Source organism: Hyperoodon ampullatus (assembly GCF_949752795.1).
Source record: "Hyperoodon ampullatus genome assembly, contig: scaffold_529, whole genome shotgun sequence".
Classification (NCBI taxonomy): Eukaryota; Metazoa; Chordata; class Mammalia; order Artiodactyla; family Ziphiidae; genus Hyperoodon; species Hyperoodon ampullatus.
In genome coordinates, this window is record NW_027640855.1 from 7,302 (window position 1) to 33,718 (window position 26,417).

The window sequence follows — 26,417 nt, forward strand, 5'->3', positions numbered from 1 at the left end:
CAAGCAGTGTCCCCACTTCAAGGACCGAAGTGTCTTAGTTCCTAAAACTCCTAAGATAGTTTATCAGTGTTCATTTTATTTCAGTGACCTTGGTGAAGGGAAGACTACCACCTCCGTGAGCAGGAATGGCAGCCAGCTTCCTGAGTCCACAGTGTGGCTCTGCTACTTAGTGGTGTGACCTTGGCTGTGCTGCTCTACTTACTCTACTTCTCTGCCTCTGTTTCCCTCATCTGTAAAATAACATGGAGTTAGTGATCGTTCTTTCCTCGTAGGGTTTTTTGTTTTATAAATTTATTTTTGGCTGCATTGGGTCTTCGTTGCTGCTGGCCAGCTTTCTCCAGTTGCGTCGAGCGGGGTGCTACTCTTCATTGCGGTGCGGTGGCTTCTCTTATTGCGGAGCACAGGCTCTAGGCGCGCAGGCTTCAGTAGTTGTGGCACGTGGATTCTAGAGCGTAGGCTCAGTAGTCGTGACGCACAGGCTTAGTTGCTCTGCGGCATGTGGGTTCTTCCTGGACTAGGGCTCGAACCCGTGTCCCCTGCACTGGCAGGCGGATTCTTAACCACTGTGCCAGTAGGGAAGCCCCCTCTTAGGGTTTTGATGATTCGATTATTTAATACCCAGGGAACTCCAGGAACAGTGCTTGACTGTAAATTGCTTTAAAAGTGATTACTTTTTTAAAACATGCTTTTGAATCTGCAATTATGCAGTTCAGGTATGCTAAGTAGGTTCGTTAATAGGACTTCCTGCTATAAAGAGACCCACAAAGAAAAATAGAATTTTTCTTTCTTGGTTGTAACTTCTTATTTCTGACTTACTATGTTATATGCATATGCCTTTTATGGTGGGCTGCCACAGATTTATGTTGTAAAGAGTGGAATTTAAATAAATCTTTGCAAATTTGATAGATTTTGATCATTCATTTCACTGGCATGGTATGCTATGACCAGTAGCAGACTAAAATCTGAGTTCACTTCTGGCTCTGCCCCTAAATCCTGATGAGACCAATAGTTGGAAAGGCTTTTGGATATTATACTATGAATTACTTATAATATTGACTCTCTTTGTTTAGGAAACCCTGGAGGAGTGCCTAAAGCAGTTAAAGGAGGAAAGAGTAATAAGACTGAAGGCTGATAGACGAGTCAGTGAGGTAAACACGTTTCATCTGCTTTTGAGAGTGTTTTGGTTTTATTTTGATTTGATTTTAAGCCATATACACATATTTTGTAAGCTTTAAAACTGTAATATGATGCAAATTGGTTGTATCATATGGACTTTTGCATTTACTGGTATTTAGTGATCATATGATCTATATTCCAGAAAGCATGTTTTTAAAGATGTGAAAATCTGGTTTTGTGTATGTGTGTGTGTGTGTGTGTGTGCTTTTATATGACATTAGCTTATTTCCTGTTCATGATTCTTTGATTCAAGAAGGCACTTTCTGTGCATATATTGTATATACAGTAACATAAAAGACATGATGAGACTCTCCTGGCAATGAATTAGGAAAGTGAATCATTTAAATAAATTTAAGATATTGGAAAACTTCCAAGAATGCAATGAAAGATAAAAATATATACTATGAGAATTACATTAGGTAATGTGCATGAAAGCAGGGCATAATCTAAAAAGTTCTATCTAAATATTTATCACAGGGTGAGTGTAGGGAGGAATTTTTGAAAGTGCATCCATTGGATTGGCAGACACTCATTCAATAAACGTTGAGCACCTGCTCATGTAAGGCAAAAGGGGCATCATGAACATTAACGGCCTTTCTGAGAAATACGAGAGTTGAGCTTACAGGGGGTTTTAAGTGCGTAGATGATGAGCGGAAGGGGAAGAGTGCACGGGGGTGAATATTTTCAAGAAGCCAAAGAAAATACTGGTGATCGTACATTTAATAAATTGGTTTGGGTATGATTTAGGACTTTTAAACGTAAGCATTAGATATTTTACTCACTAAAGTTAATTCTTAACATTCAGCAGAGTTGTAATATGTTTTGTTCAAATCAGATTCTATAATTCACTTTCTAATTTAAGGGAAACTTAAAGCAGGTCATTTTCTAATGTGGAATGAGGCTCCATTATGAATTGAACCAGTTAGAAATGTGATCTTTTGTGAAAGATCATTAATAAAACGGTAACTTTGGTTTATTTATATACCACCTAAGTGTTATATAGGAAACTTTGTTGGGTGCCTGTGGGTTTTGGTTATTATGTGATATGGTCTCTGTCTTTACTGGCGGAGGGTTACATTAATTATAAATTAATTACATTTTGAGTGTTTTAGTTTTGTTCCTTGAAACTAGGCAAGACTACTTTTTGTTTGTTTGTTTTTTGTTTTTTGGGGGTTTTTTTTTGCGGTATGTGAGCCTCTCACTGTTGTGGCCTCTCCCGTTGCGGAGCACAGGCTCCAGACGCGCAGGCTCAGCGGCCATGGCTCACGGGCCCAGCCGCTACGCAGCATGTGGGATCTTCCCGGACTGGGGCACGAACCCGTGTCCCCTGCATCGGCAGGCGGACTCGCAACCACTGTGCCACCAGGGAAGCCCAAGGCAAGACTACTTTTGATGACAATGAGAAAAAATCATGTCAGACGTTTTCAGTCTTCTTGTATAGCTGGAACATGAAAATGCCCAGTTAAGAAACTCAACTTTCTCTTTGTCTGAAGCCCTTCATGCCCACTCATTGACAAGCATGATCCTGGGTGATGAAGGTGTTTTGGGCAGCACTGAGAATTCTTTTCAGAAGTTCCATGCTTTCCTGGTTCTCCTTAAAGATGCTGGGTTAGTTCATTTCTCTTCATGGCATTCTTCTCTTTGCGACTATAATGGTAGTTTGCTGAGGAACTGGAGCAATTTTCATCACTTACGTGGCTATATTTAGCCAAATTTAGTGTAATTATAGGTAATATAGTTGACGTTTTAAAATGAGGAATTAAATTTTTTAAGAAATGCAAATAGGGAAGCCTGCTTTGGTAGAGTGGGGAGCCCATTATAAAAGAGTAACCTGTAGACAGAGTGATTAGTAGGTATAGTTGTTTTGTAAAGACTAAATTAAAGGCAGTTTTCATTGAAAATAGTCGGGAATGCATACGAATTTTCCTATCTTTCACTTCTTTTGCTTGTTTGATAAGTTTGAATTAAAGTTATCTTTGCCTTAGACATAAAAATGATTATTAATCTGCAGGGGAGATATATAGGTCAGTGGTTCTCAACCGGGAGCAATTTTGCTGAAAGAGGGAAGTGGAGATTGATAGTTGATGGAGTGGTGTTTTGTCAGTGAATGAATTGGTGTTGGTGTTGGGAAGGAAGGAACAAACACATTCTTGGAAACTGGAGGAAAGGTGGTAAAGAAGTGTGGGAATGGAGGTGTGACAGGCAGTGGACAGGGTGCATGGTACATATTGAAGCTGCTAGTGAGACAGTGGGATGTCTCCTAGAGGATGAATCTGGAAAGGGCTGAGGATTTGGGGGAGAGAGAGGCTTGTAGTCTGGAGTAGGATGTTGGCTTTTAAGATTTTAGAAGTAGGGCTTCCCTGGTGGCGGAGTGGTTGAGAGTCCGCCTGCCGATGCAGGGGCTACGGGTTCGTGCCCCAGTCTGGGAGGATCCTGCATGGCGCGGAGCAGCTGGGCCTGTGAGCCATGGCCGCTGAGCCTGCGCGTCCGGAGCCTGTGCTCCGCAACGGGAGAGGCCACAGGAGTGAGAGGCCCGCGTACCACAAAAAAAAAAAAAAAAAAAAAAAAGATTTTAGAAGTATTTCATGATTGTAGGTCTGGGGAAATCTAAACTGCTCTTCTGTGATTATAATAACCTTTGTCTTTTCTCCTTTCCTCCTCTCGTCTAGGCTTGGGCAGTTGGCCACAATGGCTGGTATAGATCAGTCAGATTTTCATTTACTAGGTCGTCCCCAGATGAATTCTACTGTTAGTAGTCCACCTAAAGAAGAAAAGAAGGCACTTGAAGAAGGAAAATCAGAATCAAAACAGGGTGCCCCATAACAAATGCAAAATAGCCAAGTAAATGGACAGAACAGCACTTAATGATTCTAAGAGTGATTAGCAAAAAGGAAATGACCAAGTCAGGGAGAAAACAATAATGATCAGTCTCTAATGGTTCACATGCTCGGGAGCTAGAAGACTCTGGAGTCCTTTCCAAATCTGAGATTAGTAAATGTGTGCCCATTTCATGATACTGTACTTTTGTAAATAAGGAGACTGGAAGTTCTTTAGAAAATTTATGAGTTAAAGCAAACTATCCTTAATGAAGAAAGAAGACATTAGAGAAAATATTCCAGATTTTAAATTGTATAAATGTCTATTCTGTTCATATTTTATCTAGGTTTCTATTTGTATGCAGTCAGCTTACAATGAAGGAACACTAATGAAGGTACACATACTGATATAATTTTTAAAATAAGTAATCCAGACATAGCTAATAGGTAACATATTAGAGTGAATCACCTGGTTATGGGAATGGGAGGGGAAAACCTGTCAGCTTTTCCTCTAGCCTTACTTGGAGCCCCCATCAGCCAATCTCAGAGTGGTCTTGGGAACTGACAGCTTGAGAACACAGTCTGGTCACAAACTATATACGGTTTACATGTGCCTGTAGGATAGAAAAGAAGTTAATTATCTTACAGAATAGGGTTTTATTTTTAGTGAGGGAAAGGAAATGGGTAATAACTACCCCAATCACCAAAGTCTGAAAACGTAGCGGACATAGCCTTGGTTATAGCTAGGTTAAGCTGAGAATCACTTGGCAAGATATAATTACAAAAAAAACTGGCTCTGAAATCTTCTGATTAATCAATTGACTGTGTTAATAATAAGATTACAGAGTAACATTGAAGTTTTGAACTCTACTTTTTAATGGTTGGCTTTGTTCATCACTGAATTTTTGTCTTGTCTTTTGTCTTCCCCTCCACTTTCCGAAAATTACAGGTGATGCTAGGATTCCTTTGCCTCTCGACTCCTTCCGTGTCCCAGCGTCTACTCAGGAGGCCTTAGAAACTTCCAAAGACAACCTGGGGGTCCCAGTCACAGAGCAGCGGCAGGAGTCTTTTGAAGATTTCATTGCTAGAACATGTTCTCCTTCAGCAGACGTCATTTCTGGAACTGGAAGTCAAAGAAAAGATGAGGAATTATCTAGAAATAGCAGGTCTTCTTCAGAGAAAATGAGCAAAGCAGGTGAATAGACCAAAAACTACTCTGCTAAGAAACAACCTGGGAAGGACCTGCATTCCTGCTCTGACTCACCTGTAAAGCAGAAAAGCAAAGGAATTGGGCAAAATAATTCTTTGGTTAATAAACCAATTAAAAGTGAGTCTTCGAAAAAACACATTTCTGTTAAGAAAGAGAGTAGAATAGTGACTGTTTCATCAAAGACAACTAAAAGTAAACTCAGTCTACTAGAACAGTCTGAAAGTGATACTCTTGGATCTGATTGTGAATTTCAAGAAAGCATCCATACTCTATCACGCCTAACATAGGTCTAAATCTTTTAAAATTATGTTTTTGCCTTCAAATTTTAATAAATTACTTATGTTTTTATTATAGCATATGGTGTTTTCAGTTACTTGACTGGAAGCCATTAGAGAAAGATTTTTTTATCTACACTTTTTTATTGTAATGAAAGTTTGGGTGTACTTTTCCTTGTAACACTTTGCACCATTCATTCAGCTAGTGTTTACTGAGGGCTTCATATGTACAGGAGTTCTCTGGGTGCTGTTGCTTTCAGCAGTGAACAAAATAAAGCCTTTACTCTCCTGGAACTAGCACTCTGTGGTGGGAGAAAACATAAACAACAAAGCAGGCTAAGGGTTAAAAAGAGATGGGAATAATAAATGGAATAGTTTTACCATTTGGTTAAACATCAAACTATTATAAATCACACGGCCAGAAGCCATTGACATATTTTAATTCATAATAACCAGAGAGCCTCAAACATTTACCAAGGCACTTAACCGTGTTTATGGATTACAGCAACGCTCTGAGGTAGGGAACTCTTACCATCCCCATTTTATAGATGAACAATCTGAGGAGACATGTGAGTTTCCCAGAATTACACAGCTATAAGTAAGTGGGAAGTTGCAATGTGACCCCAACCCATGCTCTTTTTTTTTTTTTTAATGTATGGACTTTATTATCTTTCATTTGTTTCTGATTTATGTGAATTTTTTCTTTAAAGATTTTTTCTGATGTCAACCATTTTTAAAGTGTTTATTGCATTTGTTACAGTATTGCTTCTGTTTTATATTTTGGTTTTTTGGCCTCAAGGCATGTGGGATCTTAGCTCCCCGACCAGGGATTGAACCCTTACCCCCTCCATTGGAAGGCAAAGTCTTAACCACTGGACCACCAGGGAAGTTCCCCTTATGTGACTATTTTTCTGGCAATTTTTTTAAATTTTATTTTTTATTGACATACACTTGAATTACAGTGTTGTGTTAATTACTGCTGTACAGGAAAGTGACTCAGTTACACATTTATGTACATTCTTTTTTATATTCTTTTCCATTACGGTTTATCACAGGATATAGAATATAGTTCCCTGTGCTCTACAGTAGGACCTTTTTGGGTTTTTTTTAAATACATGCACTCTTTTAAAATAAATGTATGTATGTATGTATGTATGTATGTATTTTTGGCTGTGTTTGGCCTTTGTTGCTGCACGCGGGCTTCCTCTAGTTGAGGTGCACATGCTTCTCATTGTGGTGGCTTCTCTTGTTGCAGAGCACGGGCTCTAGGTGCCTGGACTTCAGTAGTTGTGACATCCGGCTTAGTTGCTCTCTGGCATGTGGGATCTTCCCGGACCAGGGCTTGAACCCATGTCCCCTGCATTGGCAGGCGTATTCTTAACCACTGCGCCACCAGGGAAGTCCCATGTAGGACCTTTTTGTTTATCCATCCTGTATATACACCAGTTTGCATCTGCTAATCCCAAACTCCCAATCCAACCCTCTCCCACCCCCTCCTCCTTGGCAACCGCCAGTCTATTCTCTATGTCCTTGGTTATGTTTCTGTTCACACATAGGCTGTAACCAGGCTCTTAATTACTTTGTTATCCTGTTTCCTTGTTAAGAGAAGAAGGGTTTAAGGAAGGCACTGAGAGAGAAGCCAGTGACCACTAGAAGTGCAAGAACAGTGGGGCTGTCAGAAAGCACACCTGTCTCCTTCCCCCATCGTGAGCAGAATTTTTAAATGGCAGAGTATGTAAGAGTATGTGATGACACATCTCTGGATTAAATGATGTCTCCCTGGTAAAACATGTACAGATAAGTCTTTAGTTCAATCAGAGTGAAAGGTGAGATCAGAGAAAAGCTGGAGTGTCAGATTTCTTGTAGAAGGTCCTGCCTGATTGTTACTAAGAGGGCTACTACAGTACTAGTTAGTTCCTTAGTCATGGGTTGAGTGTTAGAGGAGTGAAACAACGAGCAAGATGTACTGTTGGCCCTTTAGCAGTGGAGTGAGAGGGGAAGACGCACAGCAGATGTCTCATCCTGCACGTGACATGCTGTGACGGGCATATTCAGGGCGTTTAGTCAGTGTTTGTGGAAGAAGAGGGGGAGCCGTGAGGCAAAGAAAAGTCATCAAAAGAGGCAGTCCCTAAGCTAAGTCTTAAAGGACTCGTGATAAACTGGTGAGTCAGCTGGTGAAAGGCAAGGATACTCAAGGCAGAGTGGACAGCGGAAGTCCAGAGCCGTGAGTGTGCGAGGGGTGTGTTACAGAGCCACAGGCACAGGCTCTGGAGGATCAGTGCAGTGTCCCCAGGCAGCGGCAAGTGCCCCTAAAGGAGGCAGCGAGGAGGAGGAGAGCAGGTCTTAACCATCCATGTGCGTGGAGCTGGTTTCCTCAGAAAATAGCTAAGAATGGAAAGGACAAGTTCAGGTGGCATTTTAGACCACTAACGTCAGAATGGTTGAGGAATCTGAAGAAGCCTGGAGATAATTATGCCCCACTCTTCTGAGGAGCAGTGCTTTATATTTTCAAGTGGGATTTTCACGCTGCCACCTCCTCTCCTGTCCCTAATGAAAGGTTTATAGACCGGCAGAAGGGAGAACCTGGCTTAAGTAAAGTTAATCAGGTTCCTTTACTGTACAGCTTCTCGGGGCTGCTGTAGGCTAATGTTCATTCTGGATCGTCACAGCAGGCGTATGGTACACAGCCATCCTCAAAGCTATTTGACCCTAGAGTCCTTTTCTAATAGAATGTCTAACAAGTGGTTCCACCAAACAGCAATTTCGTAACTTCTAGACCAGGTAATAGCAAGAAGAAAGGGGTCTGAAATAAGGTATAGATGAAGGGAGGAAATAAGTTCTAATTGTATTTAGGAAATTAGCAGCAAGACTTGACCTTGGGAAGTAAGGAAGAAGTAGGAGGCGGAGGCTGAACCCCCATCTGTGTGACTAAGGTTGGGTGGTGGTATCATTGAGTTTGGAAATAGGGGATAAAGAACTGAAGTGGGGAAAAGACTTTAGTTCTGGACATGTAGAATTTTAAAGCACCTGTAGAATTCAGAAGACAAACTGGTAGATAACTGGACATGCACGTGAAGACATGGAAAGATAAAAATTTGAATGTCATCAGCACATAGCAGCAGTCATTAAAATCATGAAAATGGATGAGATTTCAGAGAATTGTGAGTACTGACAACGTTTAAGTAATAAGCAGAGAAAGAATTCTGGGAAGGGGAGAGGTGATAGAGTTTCAAGCAGGAGGAAGTAGATGACAGTGTCATCCTTCAGAGAATGTGAGTGTCCATTGGATTTGGGCAGTTAGGTCCCCAGTGACCTTAGAGCAGTTCAGTGAAGTGGTGGACAAAAAGCCAGATGGCAATAAACTGAGGGTGTAGGGCTGCCTGTCAGGCCAGGCGGGGCTAGTGAGGACAGTGGGAATAGGCTACTCTCAAGGAGTTTGGATGAAAAGAGAAAATAATTAGCAAAAAAGAATTTTTTAGAATGAGAAGGACTTATATTTTATATGTTGAAATGAAGGAACCAATAAAGGAGATCCTGAAGATGTAGATAATAATTTAGAGAATTGGGGAAACATGGACATATGAATAAGAAAAAAAACCTTGCACAGTATATAAAAATCACTTGTATCCTTCGAGCTGGATGGATACTGGTAAGTTTGGGAGGAAATAAAGGTAAGAAGAGATAGAAGTTAAATAAGTTTATACTGATAGCCTCAGTTTTCTTTGACACAGATTTTTCAGAGACACATATATACACATACATAATTACCGTTTGAAAATTCTTTCATACTTACATGTTTTATTAATCACGTCTGAGAAAAGTCACTGATTTTCATTTTGTACAGCATTATCGTGTAAGGACAAGATACAGTGACAACTTCCATGCTTTTTGCATATCAGAGCTGACATTGAAAGTATCTGCATAATTGAACTTTCACTTCTTATTTGTAATAAGTTTATCCTTAGGAGGATACTTTCATAGTGTTTGATCACAGATGAGTTTGGGCATTGCTATCACTCAATAATGTTAAGCATCTGTCAGGTTCTCTCCTATACTATATATTAATTTTTTGTCCGTTAAGCAAATATTTATTGGCGGCCTGTGAGAATAAGATACACCTAGGTCCTCTTTCCTTGGTATATTCACAAAAGCCTCTGAAACTAAATTTCCAAGTCAGGCCATACTAAGGCCTGGCATAATAAGTTTTCATTGTTAACAGTTTCTTTGTGTTTGTGGGGGTTTTTTGTTTTTATTTTTTTGAAGCAAGGATAAGACACTGTCTTAACTCAGTAGTTGTCCATTCATTAATAAGTCAAAGAAGACATTGATGAAGCATGGTATTTTGAATATCCTTTCCACAGAATAGGTAATGGGCCATCCTGAAACTCTGGTGAGATGCTTATCATTTTCAGATTTTGGAGTGGCTGAGAAAACCCTATTACACCTTGAATTATCACTAGAAACATGAATTCAGCCAAATAAAAACAGTGCCTCTGCCTACTGAGGTGGTCAATTTCCATCTCAACAAAAGTGACCATTTCTCCTTTAGATTAAAATCAAGAAAATCCCCTCTGTCCAGGATGCAATAATGGGGTGCACGAAAGAGGAAAACTGAAGCTATTCCCTCTTTACACCTGAACAGTGAATTCATTCTGATATCAAATATTTGTTATGATTCTGTTATGACCAGGTGCTTTATTGTTTAGAGATCAAGTTACTGTTCATTCTTGATAAGTAAGAAAAATCCACGTTTTAGGACTCTGAATAGTAACTTTATATATATATTATGTATATATTAAAAATAAATATGTATATTATATGTAATATATATTCCACCTATTCAACAAAATTGTAACTTCCATCATCTCTTACGAATGATGAACTGTATTCACTCTTTGGAAAGGGCTTATAGGGAATTAAAGTCTCCATATACTTTTTATATAAGACCGTGGAAACCAAATTCTCAACTGGGAGCAAACTTAGGTTTTGCTATGAAGGTTTATGCTTGCCTGGCCTTAGAGTGGTAGGCCAGGAACTCAAGTTTTTTTCCTCTCAGAAGTTACTTTCATTGATGCCACCCTGAAAAAATTTGGAGGGAGTATTTTTGAAATAGCTTTATCTCAGTAACCCTTTAAAAATGCTTCAGGGTATGGGGAACATAACTGTCAAAATGTTCAAGCAACTCTTGTTGATGTAAGTGTAATTGATCAGGAGCAATACAGGAAGGAGCTGGGTACAAAAGACAAAAGGCGTGAGGCTATTTCATGTATTGTTTTTGGCTTATTGTCCAAAACAGAGAAAGTCTCATACACTCGCGCAGCCAAGGTCCCCTACTGTTCTCTCCTTTTAGTAGAAATAAAAGAGAGCTCGTTTCTCAATAGCAGCATTCTATCCTTAAGTGGGTACACAGTGATATTCTGATGGCCTCTGGAGCAGAGAATAATTCCGTGTCAGCTCTGACCTCCAGTCACCGGGTTCTCTGTAACTTAGTCTTTCATGGCCAAGGACTATAATCATTATTTCGATTTATATTTAGCATCTCAAAATTGAAAGGATTCCATGGACAACAAAACAGGAAGTGATTTCATGAAGTGTTTTAGTATGGATAAAACAATAAACTATGAAAATACAAATCATCAGTAAAGCTTTTTCTTTCCGGAGAACTATATTCAGAAATTAATGTAAGCCTCTAAGGTGCGCATGTGTGTTTTTTCACCCATGATCATGTTTGTATGTGTGTGCATTCCACTGCTACAGGAGACATGCAAAATGATATCAGATTTGTACTGGTTTCTCCCAAGACCTGTGTGCTCGCAGGGTTCGTTCAGGAAGGTGAGTGCCCTACCACCACATCACAGTCATATCTCATCACCTTCGGCAGGAATAGTTTACACTTTAACCTCACATGCAGGCTTATTAAATTAGTATTACTCATCAGAACTTGCTTACTAATAAAACAAGCTGAATTAGCCACTGCAGAATCATATTTGGAAATTCAATGAAAATTTTACCTTTTTAATAAAGGCCCAGAAATATTATTTCAGAGCAGGTGGTACAGAAAACTGTGGTCAAAGTTGACATTCATTAATCATTGAAGTGTGGAACGTGACAGGTGAAAATTGATATTGATTTCTTTCCTCTAATATTTGGAAGAATTCTAACAGGTAAATCAAATGAGATAACAAGACATATCAAGTCTCACTCATTTCTATGATCACATCCTCCCCACATATCACTCCTTCGCCTGCCATGTTTTGAATAATTCAATGACCATAGTCTTTCCAGTTCAGTGTATTATAAGACACACTCAAGCTGGGTTTCAATCATATTAGACTGAAAGCTGAACATTTTAGGAAGGATTATTTAAAAGCAAATGCATCTTGAGCCCAACAGCCTTTGAAACCAAACAATCCTGGGAGTTCAGTTGGATTCAGAAAATTCAGTAATCCTATTTGATGTATGTTAACCGTATCAATATTAACAACCTTCTGCTGGATTTCAGCACTCATTTGAGAGCTGAGTTACTACTGGTCTTGTATTTTACCTAGTTGTGAAAGCACTGAGAGAGTTGTTCTTGGGTTGAACTTGACCTGCCTCTGGGAATGCTCTCTGTTCTATCCATCTTGAAAAGCTTTATTCAAGTGCATTTCTCTGCCTGCCTTCTCTTCACTTGCACCCCTTGGGAAAACGAAAGATGCTCAAATATAGATGTTAACACTGCAGGTGCTCTGCTTGGCAATGGTGCCTTTCAGCTTCCCAATAAAAAATTATATTGCTGAGCACCCATTTGACCGAAAAGTGACTCATTTTACTGACAGATATCTGGATTGAGATGCCAAAAGAAATAGGTCATTTCAAATTTCCTTTTTAAGTCATAGCTTTGTGTTGCAACACTACTTGTTCAAAACTTAGATCATGAAGGTTCCTTCCTATGACCTCCAAATAATTAAAATGTTCTTCAATAGGCTATATAAAAAGCAAGCAGAGGGGCTTCCCTGGTGGCACAGTGGTTGGGAGTCCGCCTGCCGATGCAGGGGACACGGGTTCGTGCCCCAGTCCGGGAGGATCCCACATGCCGCGGAGCGGCTGGGCCCGTGGGCCATGGCCGCTGGGCCTGCGTGTCCGGAGCCTGTGCTCCGCAACGGGAGAGGCCGCAGCAGTGAGAGGCCCACGTACCACAACAACAAAAAAAAAAAAAAAATAAAGCAAGCAGAATATTCCTAATTATCATTCTTTGTCTTGAGTCATATAGTTCTTGTAATTTCAAGGAAGAGAAACTCAAATGTAAAGTGTTACAATAGCCAAGCATACCAGCACTATTATCTAACCATTCAGCAATTTTCTCTGCCAAGTCACTCTGAACCTTAGACTACTGAGGATGTCTTCTTAATTAATTTTTAAGGTTCTCCTCTTCTGAGTTAAAAAATGGTCGCAATTTTATAAGTAAAATTAAAGAAAAATACCAAAGAGAACATCTGAGATGTTTCCATTAGGCATTATATATATATATATATACATAAATTTAATAGATATACATATATAAATGCACTGGGATAAATCTCCATCTTCTGTGTCAGTCGGACATAGGTCCATTTTCTTAGGAATAGGGAACTCCTTTCACAATGGAAGTGAGGAAATTGGCAAATGTACACCATATAAGTACTTTTGGATGGTAGTGACCAAGTTCTCAAAACACACACACACACACACACACACACTCACACACACACTGAAGAATATCAGAACACTTAACATTTCAAAGACACAGGAAGAGAAATGCAAGTTTCCCCTAGAAAGCCTTTTGTTTTTTTGAAGTCAGAATTCTGAAAAGATGTTTTTATCAAGCCAGCTTTTTCTAACTTAACTGCATATGCAATAAAAGAGTCCTATCTTAGTCATTTTTAGGGCAAGATTTTCTTTAAGTCCCAAGAAAGTAAGCACTTGTAAATGTAAATTTTGTATGGACATAAACCTGGCCAGGATATCCGTTGGAGGCTGGAAATCTGTTGTTGTTCCTTTTCTTTTTGTATTGAAAGCTAAGTTCCCCATTCTGAGTTCAATCTGTGAAGATCACTTTTATTTTGACAAACTCTATTAAAGTAGCCAATTCAAGGAAGACAGGTTAGTCTTCCACCTAATTACCCAGTCCAACTTTTACTCAGTGTCTTTCACCTGAGCAAAGTCTCCCCAGTCTTTCAACTGAGGATAAACCACGCAGTGTCTAAACTGAGCAAGATCTTCCCAGTGTCTTTTAAGTGAGGCTAACCCACTTGAGCAAAAGTCTTCCCAGTGTTTTTCTACCAAGGTTAAGCTCTCAGTGTTTAAACTGAGTAAAAATCTTCCCAGTGTCTTTCACTGAGGATGACCCAGGTACTTCTTCTTGAAACCAAGTTTCAAGGATAACCTACTACTCAAGAGAAGAGTTTAACACCACTGAATAAAACTTAGGATCATCAACCAAAACTGGAGATCCAAGAACCAGGAGATACACACCCAAATTCGTCTGGACTCTCTGAGAAAGCGGACAGGCCCAAGAAGCCTCTGCTGGTGCCAGGACTCTGGATCCTCATAGAGTTCAGGCAAAGAAGAAAAGTCTGCTCTGGGCCCCTTCATTGGTTGCCAAGACTGCTGACTGAAAAATATGCACAACCCAAAAGGAGAATTATGTTTTATTTGGCAGATTTTCTGAGGACTTAAGCCCAGAACACAGCCTGTCAGATCACTCTGAGGAACTGCTCAGAAGACCTAAGGGAGGAGTCAACAAAAACCAGGTAGTCAGAACATCAAAAGATTATTATTAATTAAAGAAAACTAGACCTCTCAAGTTAAGGACTTTAGCACTTTTCTATGTATGAAAAGATGAAAGAATCTGGGCTCCGTGAAATCATTCCTTTGATATGCACCTTAACTCTAGAACCAGTACCCTGTTTTTCTCCATCCCAAATCCCCTCAAGGTGCACAGTTGAGGGTTCCTGCTTTGACGTCTGACTTGATGACTGCAACATCCTTTGTCTACTGATATGGCAGGGAACATTTTTCATCCACGGGTAAGAAATTGAGGAGAAAATTAACATAATTCAAGATATAAAACCATTACAATACTAAAATTCCCAAATGTCAAACAAACATAAGTACCCTTGACCTGTAAAATGGAAGATGCCAAAGAAGGGAAAAAAAGAAACAATAAAGAAAATGTAGAAAATAAAGCATAAAATAAGATGGCAGAAATCAATAACAGTAGAACAATAATTAAATAAATCAAGGTAAATGTTATCATAAGATTTTTAAATTTCAAAAAAAGACCCCATCAAACAAAACATATTGAAAATAAAGTAATAGAGAAAATTTAGAGAGCAAATATGAATGCAAAGAAGACCTGTTAGGTAGTTAGGCAGACATTAGCAGCAAGGAGGTGACAGTGGTGAGAAAGACAAGAAGAAGAAATTGAGTCACACCCAGCCATCTGGGGACTCTCCCTTGACTCCACCCAGAACGGGAGAAACTATGGTCGGGTGGTGGGCAGCTTATCCTGATAAAGAGAGGCACAGTAACACAAGGGGACTTCTCCAGGCTGTGCATGCCCAGACCAGACAGGCGTATGACCTATAGTAAATCCAGACTCATTAGACCATAATTACAATAAATTACATGCGGTTTTGCCCCTCCCCCCACCCAGTAGGCATTTCTTGGGGATTCAAGGATGAGAGCATGCGCAGCAGAAAACTTGTTCCATAGCTCAGGACTGTCAATCAAATAATGATCCTTGTCACTCACCCCCACCTCTCTGCAAAATGCTCCTTAAAAGCGCCCGGAAGCCTTTATAGGAATGCTGCTTTCAATTTGCAGAAACAGTACACCCATCCCCCCCCACCCCGGAAGTGTACCTTTGCTTCCATATACTTTGCTTTGGGCTTGCTTCACTTCGCTGAAATAGCCTGTTCTCAGAAACAGCCTGCTCTTTCTCTCTCCTTCTCTCTCTCCCTCTCTGAGAGTGTACCTATGCTTAACTAAACTTTGCTTTCTGCTTAAGCTTAACATGGGAGTTTGCGATCCTTTGCTTACTATCATGGAACCAAGATAGCTGGTCCAGGCCTTCCACTGACCTCCTCGGTTGAAGCTATTTTGTTACAAAGCATGTCCACATGGTGACAGACCTAAGTCTAAATTTTGATAAAAGGTTGAATTAAGGTGAGACTATCATATGGGAGGAAAAGACTGTAGGAAAAATAGTAGATGTAGGAGATATGTTTGTGAAAGTGCACATTCATGGCAATATAGCCAAATAAACTCACATGCCCACGTTCCCACTAAAACTGTATAAAATTATGACCAAGAAGCAGAGAATACACATTATTTTAAAGCCCTCATGGGGCATTAAGACATATTTACCATGTGAATCCTTCAGTGAATCTTGTGTTACTGCTAAGGGATAGGAAGTGGTGTCATAAGGGAATTTTGTGTAAGACTCAAAGCTCCCTTTCTCTATGGTTCAGGCTGGACTTGAAGCTTCAGGGGCCTGGGAGGATGGGGCAGGAAAGGCAAGGCGCACTCAGAAAAGAGAATACATACATAACACACTAGGGATATCTGAAGAGGCTGCTCAAGACCTGGCTCAGCCCCAAGGGTTTGACCCCTAGTCCTACTCTTCACCCTACAGCCCTTTGGGGTCAGGACCTTGGCTCACCCTAACCCATTCCTAGCTTCCGGGTATAGAATGAGTGCACATGTCTGAATGTTAATGTTCTCTCAAAATTGACATGTTGAAATCCTACCTCTTAAAGATAGGAGGCGGGGCCATGCAAAAGTGCTTATGAGCTTTCATGAATGGGATTAGTGCCTTATAAAAGAGACTCCAGAGATATCTCTAGCCTCCTCCCATCATATGAGGATACAGAGAGAAGGCTCCAGCTGTGAACCAAGAAGAGAGCTCTCACTATGAGGTGCCCATACTGGTGACTTGATCTTGGGCTTCCCAGCCTCCAGAACTGTGATAATAAATGTCTGTTGTCTTTCATCTACCCAGTCTATGGTATATTGTTATAGCAGCCCTAATGGATTAAGACCACGTACTTCAAAATTTATCTGGAGAGTGGGGACTGTCTTATCGTTGCAAACTAAGAAGTTGGGTTGAGACAACATAGGAAAGATTTTTTTTACGTAGAAAATTATGGATTATTGGACTTGAAAGTACTAGATTGGTTAAGGAAAATGAGTACGTGTGTGTGTGCGTGTTTGCAGTGTGTCCCAAAAGTTTTTGTGCAGTTTAAAGATTTACTAACTCCAGAATTATAAACACTACAAACTTACAAAAATATCATTTGAAGGTTTAACTGTTACCAGATGCAAGTCTGTGTGCCTGATGCACAGTGAGGCTAAATACTGAAACATCAGAGTTTGGAGCAGAGAAAGGTTTACACAGTGCCATGCAAGAAGACACGTGGCTCATGCCCAGGAAAAACCCCAAACTCCCTGAAGGCTTTCAGCAAAGCCGTTTTAAAGGCAAGGTGAGGGAGGGGCATGGCTAATTGTTGCAAATATCTTGGTGTTGGATCCTTTGTTCTAGCAGCTGGCCAGATGGGTCAGATCCTGGTCAGGTCATGTGTTCCCGTAAACCTCCAACAAAACAATTATTATTCTCTGTTCTGCAACTTTTTCTCTCCATGAATGGGCTCTTAAAAGTCAGAGCCTTAGAAATAGGCTATCCTGTATATTTCAGGCTCTAGGCAACATTGTTTTACAAAAAGTGCAGAGCCAGCCTGGGTCACAGGGATGGACAGAGTTAGCTCAGGCAACAAAGCATAAAGATTAAAGTAAAAAAGATCTGATGTGGAGTCAGATTTGTTCTTCCCTATTACATAACTATTTATAATTCTTTCATACTTATGAATTTTGAAAAATAAATTATTTTAATTTTTGTGTGTAGTTCCCTCTGATAGAAAATGAGGCAAAACATACACTATTCAAAATTCACCAAACTAAAATTCAAGTTCTATCCCTGGGTTTACACAAGACACAAACATGATGTGGGAAAGTTGGAGCTGAGGACAAAGGAAATCCTGAGTAAAAATGTCTGTGAAACAGCCAGTCTTCCAGGGTCAGCTTAAGATATTCAAGAGGTATCAAGTTGGTGGGCCTCAAGTAAAGGTCTCTAATGGATGAAGGAAACAGGTTCCAGATGGAATGAACAGAAAATTGGCTAAGGTCTCTCTGACAGGATGAGAGTAGTTGGAAGGAGGGATCTGGAAGCCCCAGGAGGGTGCAGGTGTCTGTGGGTCTGGATGGGAAGGAGGGGCAGTGATTCAGCCTCTTTCTCTTATTGCCCCTCCCCCACACTCAGGAGCCCTTTGTGACAAGGCCACAGCTCTGTGATGCAGGCCTGGGGTTCTGCCATCAAGTGAACTCCCAGTGCTCTGTTGCCTGAGGGCAGCAATGCAGTTCAGAAGATGGAGAATCTCTTTTCTTTGAAAAACATTGTTGCTATCTGGCTGAGATCCAGCCCAACTTCCTGTGTGATTGATATCATCCTTGGGATCCTGTGTGGACTGGGGCTCTTCCTAATGTTACTCCCCTGCTTCCAGAGTAATCCATTCTTAGCACCACCTAGGAAACATAGAAACATCAGGAAGGTAAGAAACCTTTGGCTTAATCCCAGCAGAGATTCTCTCTTTTTTTCTTATTCTTATTTCCACTTTTCTAAACCACCTAGAGAGACTCCTGAGATGGGAACTCTCAGAAAAGTATAGAACATCATCCTTCTAGGGAAAAGCCAGGCCAGAGAGGGGTTAGAGTGGGCATGAGGATTTCTAGCCTAAGATCGTAGACCAGGAGTTCAGGTATGGTAGAGGGCTCCAGGGCAAGTCCCCAGTGCAGTGACTAATGGTTAAGGACTGGATTACTAAGAGTTCAATCTCTGCAGGAAGGCTGACCCCTGAGCCCTGGTTTACCAGCCACCTTCCCACAGCGGGTGTCTCAAGTGAGACCTTCCTCTGTGTTGGGGCTGATCTAAGGGCAATGCTGAGCCCCTGAGAGCCTGAGAGAAGAGGCTGGAGTGGAGGTCTGGCCTTGGGAAGCAGAATCCTATCTGACAAAGCTCACGTGGGCATTTAGGTCTGAGAATGTGTGTGTTTCTTGATCAGAGGAACAGTGACAGAAGAAATCTATGGTGATTAAAACTTAAAAAATCCTTCTTGGGCTTCCCTGGTGGTGCAGTGCTTGAGAGTCCGCCTGCCAATGCAGGGGACGCGGGTTCGTGCCCCGGTCCGGGAGGATCCCACATGCCACGGCGCGGCTGGGCCCAAGAGCCATGGCCGCTGGGCCTGTGCGTCCGGAGCCTGTGCTCCGCAACGGGAGAGGCCACAACAATAAGAGGCCCGCGTACCGCAAAAAAAATAAAAAATAAAAAAATAAAAATCCTTCTTTGCACTCTTCAAAGAAGAAAAACTGAAAATATTTTTATCCACTTTAAAAATAAGTAAAAGGGGAAAAAAACCCACAGAGTTTTAGTTAAATGTAGAAAGTCATGTTGTTCATGAACACAGCTTGCCTAGATAGATGACAGTGAGAGTTGGGTGTTAGCCCCTCATTTTTTCTTCTCTCTCAGCATCAAGTAGAGCTGAAGGGGAGGAGCAGGAGTAGGAAGAAAAGTGGATCTTTGAAAGGTAAGCCTTTGCCGTTCAGCCCTGCGCGCCCCCGAGAGTTAGCTTCCATCTCCCCTAATCCTGAGGGCCCAGCTTCACGGTCTCTGAGGATGCCAGTGGCAGAGCTTATTCTTCAGGAAACAGAGCCTTGGGAAGGCTCGTTGGAAGGAGATCAGAGCCCAGATACTTCCCAGAAATTTGTGCTTAGAATGAAGCCATGAGGACCTAGAAATGGGGTGTGTGGACTGTGGTGGACCATTGGTGCCTGGGTTGGGAAGTGGGACCTCCAAGTCCAACTGTGGACAAGTTGTTTAACTTTGCTCAGATTCCTCTGTGTGATGACCACTGACCTTTCTCCCCTGCACGGCAGTTGTAAGGGCTACAGGGGTTAATTAACGTGGAGGCACTTTGCAAAGGACAAACCCTTTTCAAGTGAGACTTACCATCACTGTCAGGGACATGTGGCCTTGGACACTGATACTTGGGCTCCAGAGTCTAATCCTCCAAAGATTTCCCTTAAAGGGCCATTGCACTCAGCCTCCTGAAAGACTCTTAGGCCTCTGCCTTCACCACCATGACCCAGTCTCCTGATTTCCAGCTTGCAGAGATTGCCTGGAAGAACTGGAGGGGGCTCACAACCTGGTTTCACTTCTGCAAAGGTAAAGAATCTTTCCCCTTCTCTCCTGGGTCGTCCTTCCTCCCAGAGCCTATAATGTGACCCCAGCCCTGGGAGGGGGAGCCATGGGAGGGCGTGGCTAAAGCCCTAGGGTGAGGGAGAGCAGGAGCATTATGAAGTCAGTGTGGGGGCAGAGGAGGGTTCTTGGGATACAGGTGCCCACCCCTGCCTTTCCTGTCCAGCCATCCTGGCCCCATCTGCTCTCCTACAGCTGCCTGGGGAGGCTTCCTGGCAAGGGCAACTTTCATCAGCTCTCATGTCAAGACCCTCCTGGTGAGATGTGTAAAGCAGTGCCTGCTGGAGCCCGTGGAAGATACTGCTTGAAGGGTTGGGAACCCTGCATGAACACCTCCTGTAGGGCTTCCTTCCTTGATCCAGACACTCGAGAGCTGCTGGAAGCACATATTAGAAGGTTTTGGGTAAAGCACAGGTGGACCCTCCCCCTCAAGGTCCTCAAGCCCATAAATCTCTTGAAGCTGAAAAAGCTCCAACCCTCCACCGTCCTGCAGTTTGCCTCTTCCCCTTCAGCCACCTGTGTGTCTGGGTCCCACTCAACAGTCAAGTGTGCTGAGTTCCTGGAGAAACCTCCTCAGGCTCATTCAGGAGAGAAGGTGATAACAGAAGAGTCAGTTCCTACCCTGAAGAGGCCTCTCCTTGTCCCCTCAACTGTGTGTAAGGAAATCCAGAGTGCCCTGGGAGCGATTCCATCTGCTGACTACCATGGGCCCTCAAAGGCTTCTCTGACTGGACAGGAGGGCAGGCCACCTTCTCAGTCCCTCACACTCAGCCTTGTGGGCAGAACCTGGAAGAGTGAGACTGGGGAATGGGTCAAGAGGGACAGCCTAGAGCCAGGTCCAAGTTCAGCAATGGTCAGGAATGAGCCAACAGAGGAGAGTGGTGGTCAGGCCTCAGGAGACCCCTGCCATAGGGTAACAGTGATGGAGGTGAACTTAGGATCCCAATCTTTGAGAGGTGAAGAGGCCAGGGAGGCTGTGGAGGCCAAGGAGTCTCCTGCTCTTCAACCACAGTCTAGTGTTATCTTGGAAACCAAAGGGTTGACAAAATCCCAAACCACAAATGTACATATGAGGAGTTTAGAGGTGCCAGGGGCCAGTAAAAGTTTCCTACTACCTAGAATGTCTGTTTTCCAACATCCAGGTGAGCCATGCCTTAACATGGGGGTTGCTAGTGAGTTTAACTCCAAAGTAAAGGTACAGTCAGACAACCAGCTTCAGGACTTTCCCAAACACATGTTCCTTGCTGCAGACAACTTGGCTTCTCAGGTGCCTCAGTGCCATCCCCAGAGAGTCCCCACCAGAGACAGGTTAGCTTCCCAGGAGCCAAGTGGCCTTATGGAAGCCCAAAGGAGCAACCTAGGGCAGCAGGAGCCCAAAACTTCAAAACTCCAAGACTCATGGAAGAGCCAGAGCAAGATGATTGCCCCTACTTACAAAAGAGAGGACTGTAGGAGGCATAAACCAGGAGAGCATGAAGAAAGGGTTAAAGAATTAGGGACCTCTCAAGCTGGAAGTATGAGCCACCCTGCCCAGGTCAGGGGAATAACAGACTCTATTGGGAGCAGATGTCTCCAGCTCACGCCAGAGAAGAAACATAGCCCCCCAGAAAGCCTCTTCAGAAAAAGGATGAGGCTATTTTTAAAGTGGATTTTCCCCAATAAAAAAGTCAATGGTCGAGATGCTCTGCAAAAATTCAAGCCCGTATCAGCCACTGCCCAGAGTCACGGATCAGTCAAAAGCAGATCAATCTTGAAGAGTGAGACTGCTGAGGGTCAGGCACTCATGACAGCTGTTGGACAGATCCCAGAAGAAAAAAGAGCAATTCACCATGGACTTCATGCCACAATGTTAAATGAACACAAACTGGAATTCCAAGTCCCAGTATGTGGGTGTTTCTGCTGCCATAGGCTTACCTCCTACCCAGAGCAACGGAGAATGATGGGTTATACAGCCTGCAGTCATAAAGCCACCTCCAAGGGCCAGAGCTGTTCTATCAGGGAAAGGAAAGTCAGACACCAACATAGTTTGAAAAGTGTAAGGTTCGACGATGAGCAGCTGGGCCTAAGGTGTCTCCCATCCTTGCCCCCCAAGAAGAGTTTGTTTCCAGTTAGTACCTGCCAGTATGGGCCAAGGATTCCAGGTGCCCCAGCCCGCCATCAACACTGTCCAAGGCATTGTCATCTTTGGGGAGGTGTCTTGCCTGGTCGACAGTAAAATCCTTCTTTAGTCTTCCCTTTAGTAGGAAGACATGTCTCCAAGTAAAAATTCAGTCCATGTAGAGAAAATGATTTTCTCATTAGCACATCCAAGATATTTAATGTTCCCCAATACATATATATATATATATATATTTTTTTTTTTTTCTAATAAAAGCATAGTGTAATGGCTGCTGTCTGTGCTGTGCACTTTGTCTTCTAGAAGGGAGGGGCATGGAGGGAGGTTGACAGTAGCATCACAAGCTTGCTCCTTGTCTCGTGTCCCTTCATTGCACCTTATAATACTGTCATTACACAAACCAAAATTACTCTAACAATGAGATGGGAAAAACCTATGAAACCCACACCCAAGGATCTGGTTCAACCAGTCTTTCTCCTTCTTCTATGCTACTTTGAACTTTATGCAACTGTAGTGGATAGGTTTACACGATAGGGCCGGACATTCCAATTCAGGCTCCAGGAAGTGTCAGAGCCAAGTGGATGGAAGTTTGGGGGGAATAGAGTATGGGCTCGTGAGTTCAGAAACAGGAGAAATCTTGCCCCTGGATCTCTTGGTAGGGAATATACAACATCTGCTCTTAAGAGTTCCTTCTCTCTCTGATGAAGGTTGGGATTGAGATATGCCCTATGAACCCCTTTTAGCTTAGCCATAATAAAATGTACAGCATCACCCTCCCCCACCTCTGTTTTTCCTACACTTTAGAGCAGCAGCAAGGATGGCATTTCCAGCTCTGTGTGTGTAGGTGGGGGGAGTATCAGGGAGGCTGCTGAGGGCTGTGTTGAGTCCAGTCCCATATAAATGAATGGCTGCGTTCATGGGTCACCTACCTTCCACTCTATGTTAACCCCAGAGAAGGAGTTTTGGATGAATGGAATAGGGGTGTGACTGTGGGTAGTAACTATCTGATGGTCAAACACTGTGAATTTAGGGTGGGATGTAGGTGTAGAAAAATCATTGGATCCAAGGAAGGAGGCAAAGTGGTACCAGATTCCCATAAATTGCAGTTCTGAAAGAGCAGCCCCCTGACATACAACCACCATCTAAAGGCCTAAAGGGGAGGAAAAGTTAAGGGTCCAGTAGCTCACCATGGCCCCACGCCAGGGTCTCTACCCTATTCCAACTCTAAGATCACAGACCTAGAGAAACCACCTTTAGGTCAAAACAGAAGGTCAAACTTATAGAAGTAAAGCAAATCAGGGAAGGTTAATCTCTTAATAACATAGTTAATAAGCTTACACATCATCACCTCTTGACTTTTAGAAAGGATAACTTAACAATAGGTGTAAAAGCCAGGACTAGGGAACTTGGGATGTGACTCCTAGTCTGGTGACCTTCACATAAACACATGGCCCAAGGACTGCTCCAGGAGAGAGGTGGGGACTGGCTTGTGATTATGTAGTAAGCCTTGCCTGTCTCCCAGTCCTTGATCACCCCAGAGCCTGGCAGGTGAAGAAGCAATCAGACAGGATTTGTGGTGGTGTGGAGGTGACCTGTGCAAAGTGGATGGGGCAGGGTGCAATCCAGGAGTGTTCCACTGATCTGCTTCTGGCACAGCTTTTCTTGTCTCCTGACCCCCATCCATATGGAAAAGCAGGGAGATGAGGAAGAATTTCTCTAGAGTGATTTGGTGCTTTCTGCCATGTGCAGGGCGCATGGTGGACACAGCTCCAGGTGGTGTCTTTCTCATTGTGGAGATTTCTGTTCCAGCTGATGCCCCTGATCCAGATGACAACAGAAATGGACCCCATCCCCCATCCCTGTCAGGCCCCTCAACATGTGGAAATGCTGTGACCTGGGGTGGAGGGGGCAGAGTGAGCACAGGACTGCTCACACCCCTGGTTTCTCCCTGGAGCCAGGCCCTACCTCTGGGCCCCGATTCCCAAGGCAGCCTCCAGAATGGGCAGAGCAGTGAGAGTGGAGCCAGGCCTTGTGGGAGGGGTCGGTACCCAGAGGAAAGAGTTGACAGGGCTGGGACCTGAGCCTGGCTGCTGCTGGGTCCTCTCAGGGGCACCCAGAAGTGAGTTCTGGGAATATGGGGAAGCTGGACTTGGACCCCCCTGGCTCCTGCTGGGAGAGTGCCACAGACAGGTGATGCTGATGGAACAGCAAGAAAACAGAAAGAAGCAAGTCCCTTTGCCCTTCTCTTGCTGCTCCGTCTTCCATAAGGTACAGTAAGACAAGAAATTGAGAGACCAAAAGAAAAAAAGAAATGGAGAGACCCAGAGACAATACACAAAGACTTCACGGACACACCTCTCAAAAGACACTTCTCACACAAACACCTTGCTCAGAGGTCACATACTGAGACCTCACACAGGGACCTCATGTTGCTTCACAGACCCTCAGACAGAAACCTAGCACAGATTTAACAGATTTCCCAGAGATACCTTCCAAAGGGACCTCATACAGAGACTTCACACAGAGATCTCACCCAGAGACAACACACAGAGACCTCACAGAGACCTCACATCTATACTTCAGTATCCATTGACAAGTCTTTCTTAGTGAATATGAAACCACTTAGCAAACTGGCAGCATGATAAATATGTTATCAGTTGTGCCCCTCTGAGATCCACCAGACACTCACTGTCAGCATTACTCTAAATGGGGAAATGTTTGAGAAGTTTTGTTCTTTTGGAATGTCACTGCCTCTGAACAAAAGAATTATACATTCCAAATGTAGATTTTCAAATTTCATTCTTAGGTGTTCATTAGCTTGAAAATCACATATTACATTATTTTATTTTTATTTATTTGAGAAGAATGAAGAAAATAATGTTTATTTCTTAGAAATGCATGTAGTACTCTATTTTTTTATTTTATTTGTTTTTTTTTTTTTTTGTTTTGTTTTTTTTTTTTTTGTTTTTTTTTTTTTGCTGTATGCGGGCCTCTCACTGTTGTGGCCTCTCCCATTGAGGAGCACAGGCTCCGGACACGCAGGCTCAGCGGCCATGGCTCACCGGCCCAGCCGCTCCGCAGCATGTGGGATCTTCCCGGACCGGGGCACGAACCCGTGTCCCCTGCATCGGCAGGCGGACTCTCAACCACTGCGCCACCAGGGAAGCCCCTATTTTTTTATTTTAAAAGATTTTTATTGGAGTATAGTTGATTTACAAATTTGTGTTAGTTTCAGGTGTACAGCAAAGGGAGCCAGTTATACATATACATATGTCCACTTTTTTTAAAGATTCTTTTCCCATAGAGGCCATTACAGAGTATTGAGTAGAGTTCCCCGTGCTATACAGTAGGTTATTATTACCTATTTTGTATATAGTAGTGTGTATATGTCAATCCCAATCTCCCAATTTATCCTTCCCCCCTTATCTCCTGGTAACCATAAGTTTTCATTTGTACCCTTTTTTTAGGAGAATCACAAATTTTAAGCACAACTAAAACACTGTCAGTCTCCAGTGAGAGAAAATATTTGTCCAGTTTTAGTTATCATCCAGTCAAATGGTATCTGGCACATTTTTTACTTTATTGAGGACAAAACTTAAACTTGAGATGGCTTACTTGTTTCCTTTGGAAACATAAGAAAAACCTGCAACAAAGGTACTCTAGGAATGAAATAAACCAAGAAAGAAGCATCCGGACTCACATTCACTTCCCAGAGGGCTGTGTAACTAGCACATTATTTTGCACATAATAGCTTGCATCAGGTTTGTGGGGTTTGCTTTATTTTTTAACAGGCCAATAATCATGTGAGGATTTTTCACAAGTCAAATTTCTGGTTTTAAATTTTACATTCTGGCAAAATTATGCTTCTGAATATTATTTTATTTCTTAAAATGTGGTAATGCCCTAAAATGATATTACACAATCATAACGTTCAGCTAACATACTTAAAAAGATGGGCTATTAAGGACTCATTCTTCAATAATTCTATGAAATGCACATTTTCTAAGACATGCAGTTAGGATCCATTTTATATTTATTATAGGGTTAACACATTGCTTTAAAAATTTTTGAAAGATTATAAAATATATGACTTAGCCTATGCTTGACATTATACATGTTACCTCATAAAATTACTGAGGGAAGGATATCTTAATATCTGAATTGAAGGTAGTGTACATTTAATCTACATTTGGCTTATAACAATGAATAATGAAAGGCTTTCATTTATTATATAGCTCACACTTTCCAAAGGGTACACTTCTAAAAGACTACTGATTTCTCACTGCTAATTAGCAACCTATTGTCCTTGCCTTGGTAAAATCTATTTTAATGACAGCTGGTTCTCTCCCAGATTATCCATTGGTATTACAGCGTCGCGGTCTTTTAAGAGGAGCAGGGCTGACACGAGGACTCTTTGGGCTTATTTCTACAAGAAATTTAGTTTTTCTATTCTCCTAATTTAAAAATGTATAATTATTAATTTTTCACTTTACTC

At 42.2% G+C, this 26,417-nt stretch overlaps 1 protein-coding gene and 1 long non-coding RNA gene across 2 annotated transcripts in view; one reads left to right on the forward strand and one right to left on the reverse strand.

The window, feature by feature from the left end:
* Positions 1-4,844: 4,844 nt before the first annotated feature.
* Positions 4,845-26,417, reverse strand: part of LOC307070015 — a 114,806-nt gene continuing 93,233 nt past the window's right edge. Inside the window, exons 3-4 of the long non-coding RNA XR_013811516.1 lie at positions 13,971-14,109; positions 4,845-5,115 (exon numbers count right to left, since the gene is read on the reverse strand). This is a non-coding gene — a long non-coding RNA (uncharacterized lncRNA). The remainder of the gene's footprint in view (positions 5,116-13,970; positions 14,110-26,417) is intronic.
* On the forward strand, positions 19,904-22,021 carry LOC307070016 (spermatogenesis-associated protein 31A6-like; the record flags this gene model as incomplete). Its single annotated transcript, XM_079728634.1, has 1 exon — positions 19,904-22,021. The coding sequence occupies one exon, from the start codon at positions 19,904-19,906 to the stop codon at positions 22,019-22,021; it is 2,118 nt and encodes a 705-aa protein (XP_079584760.1).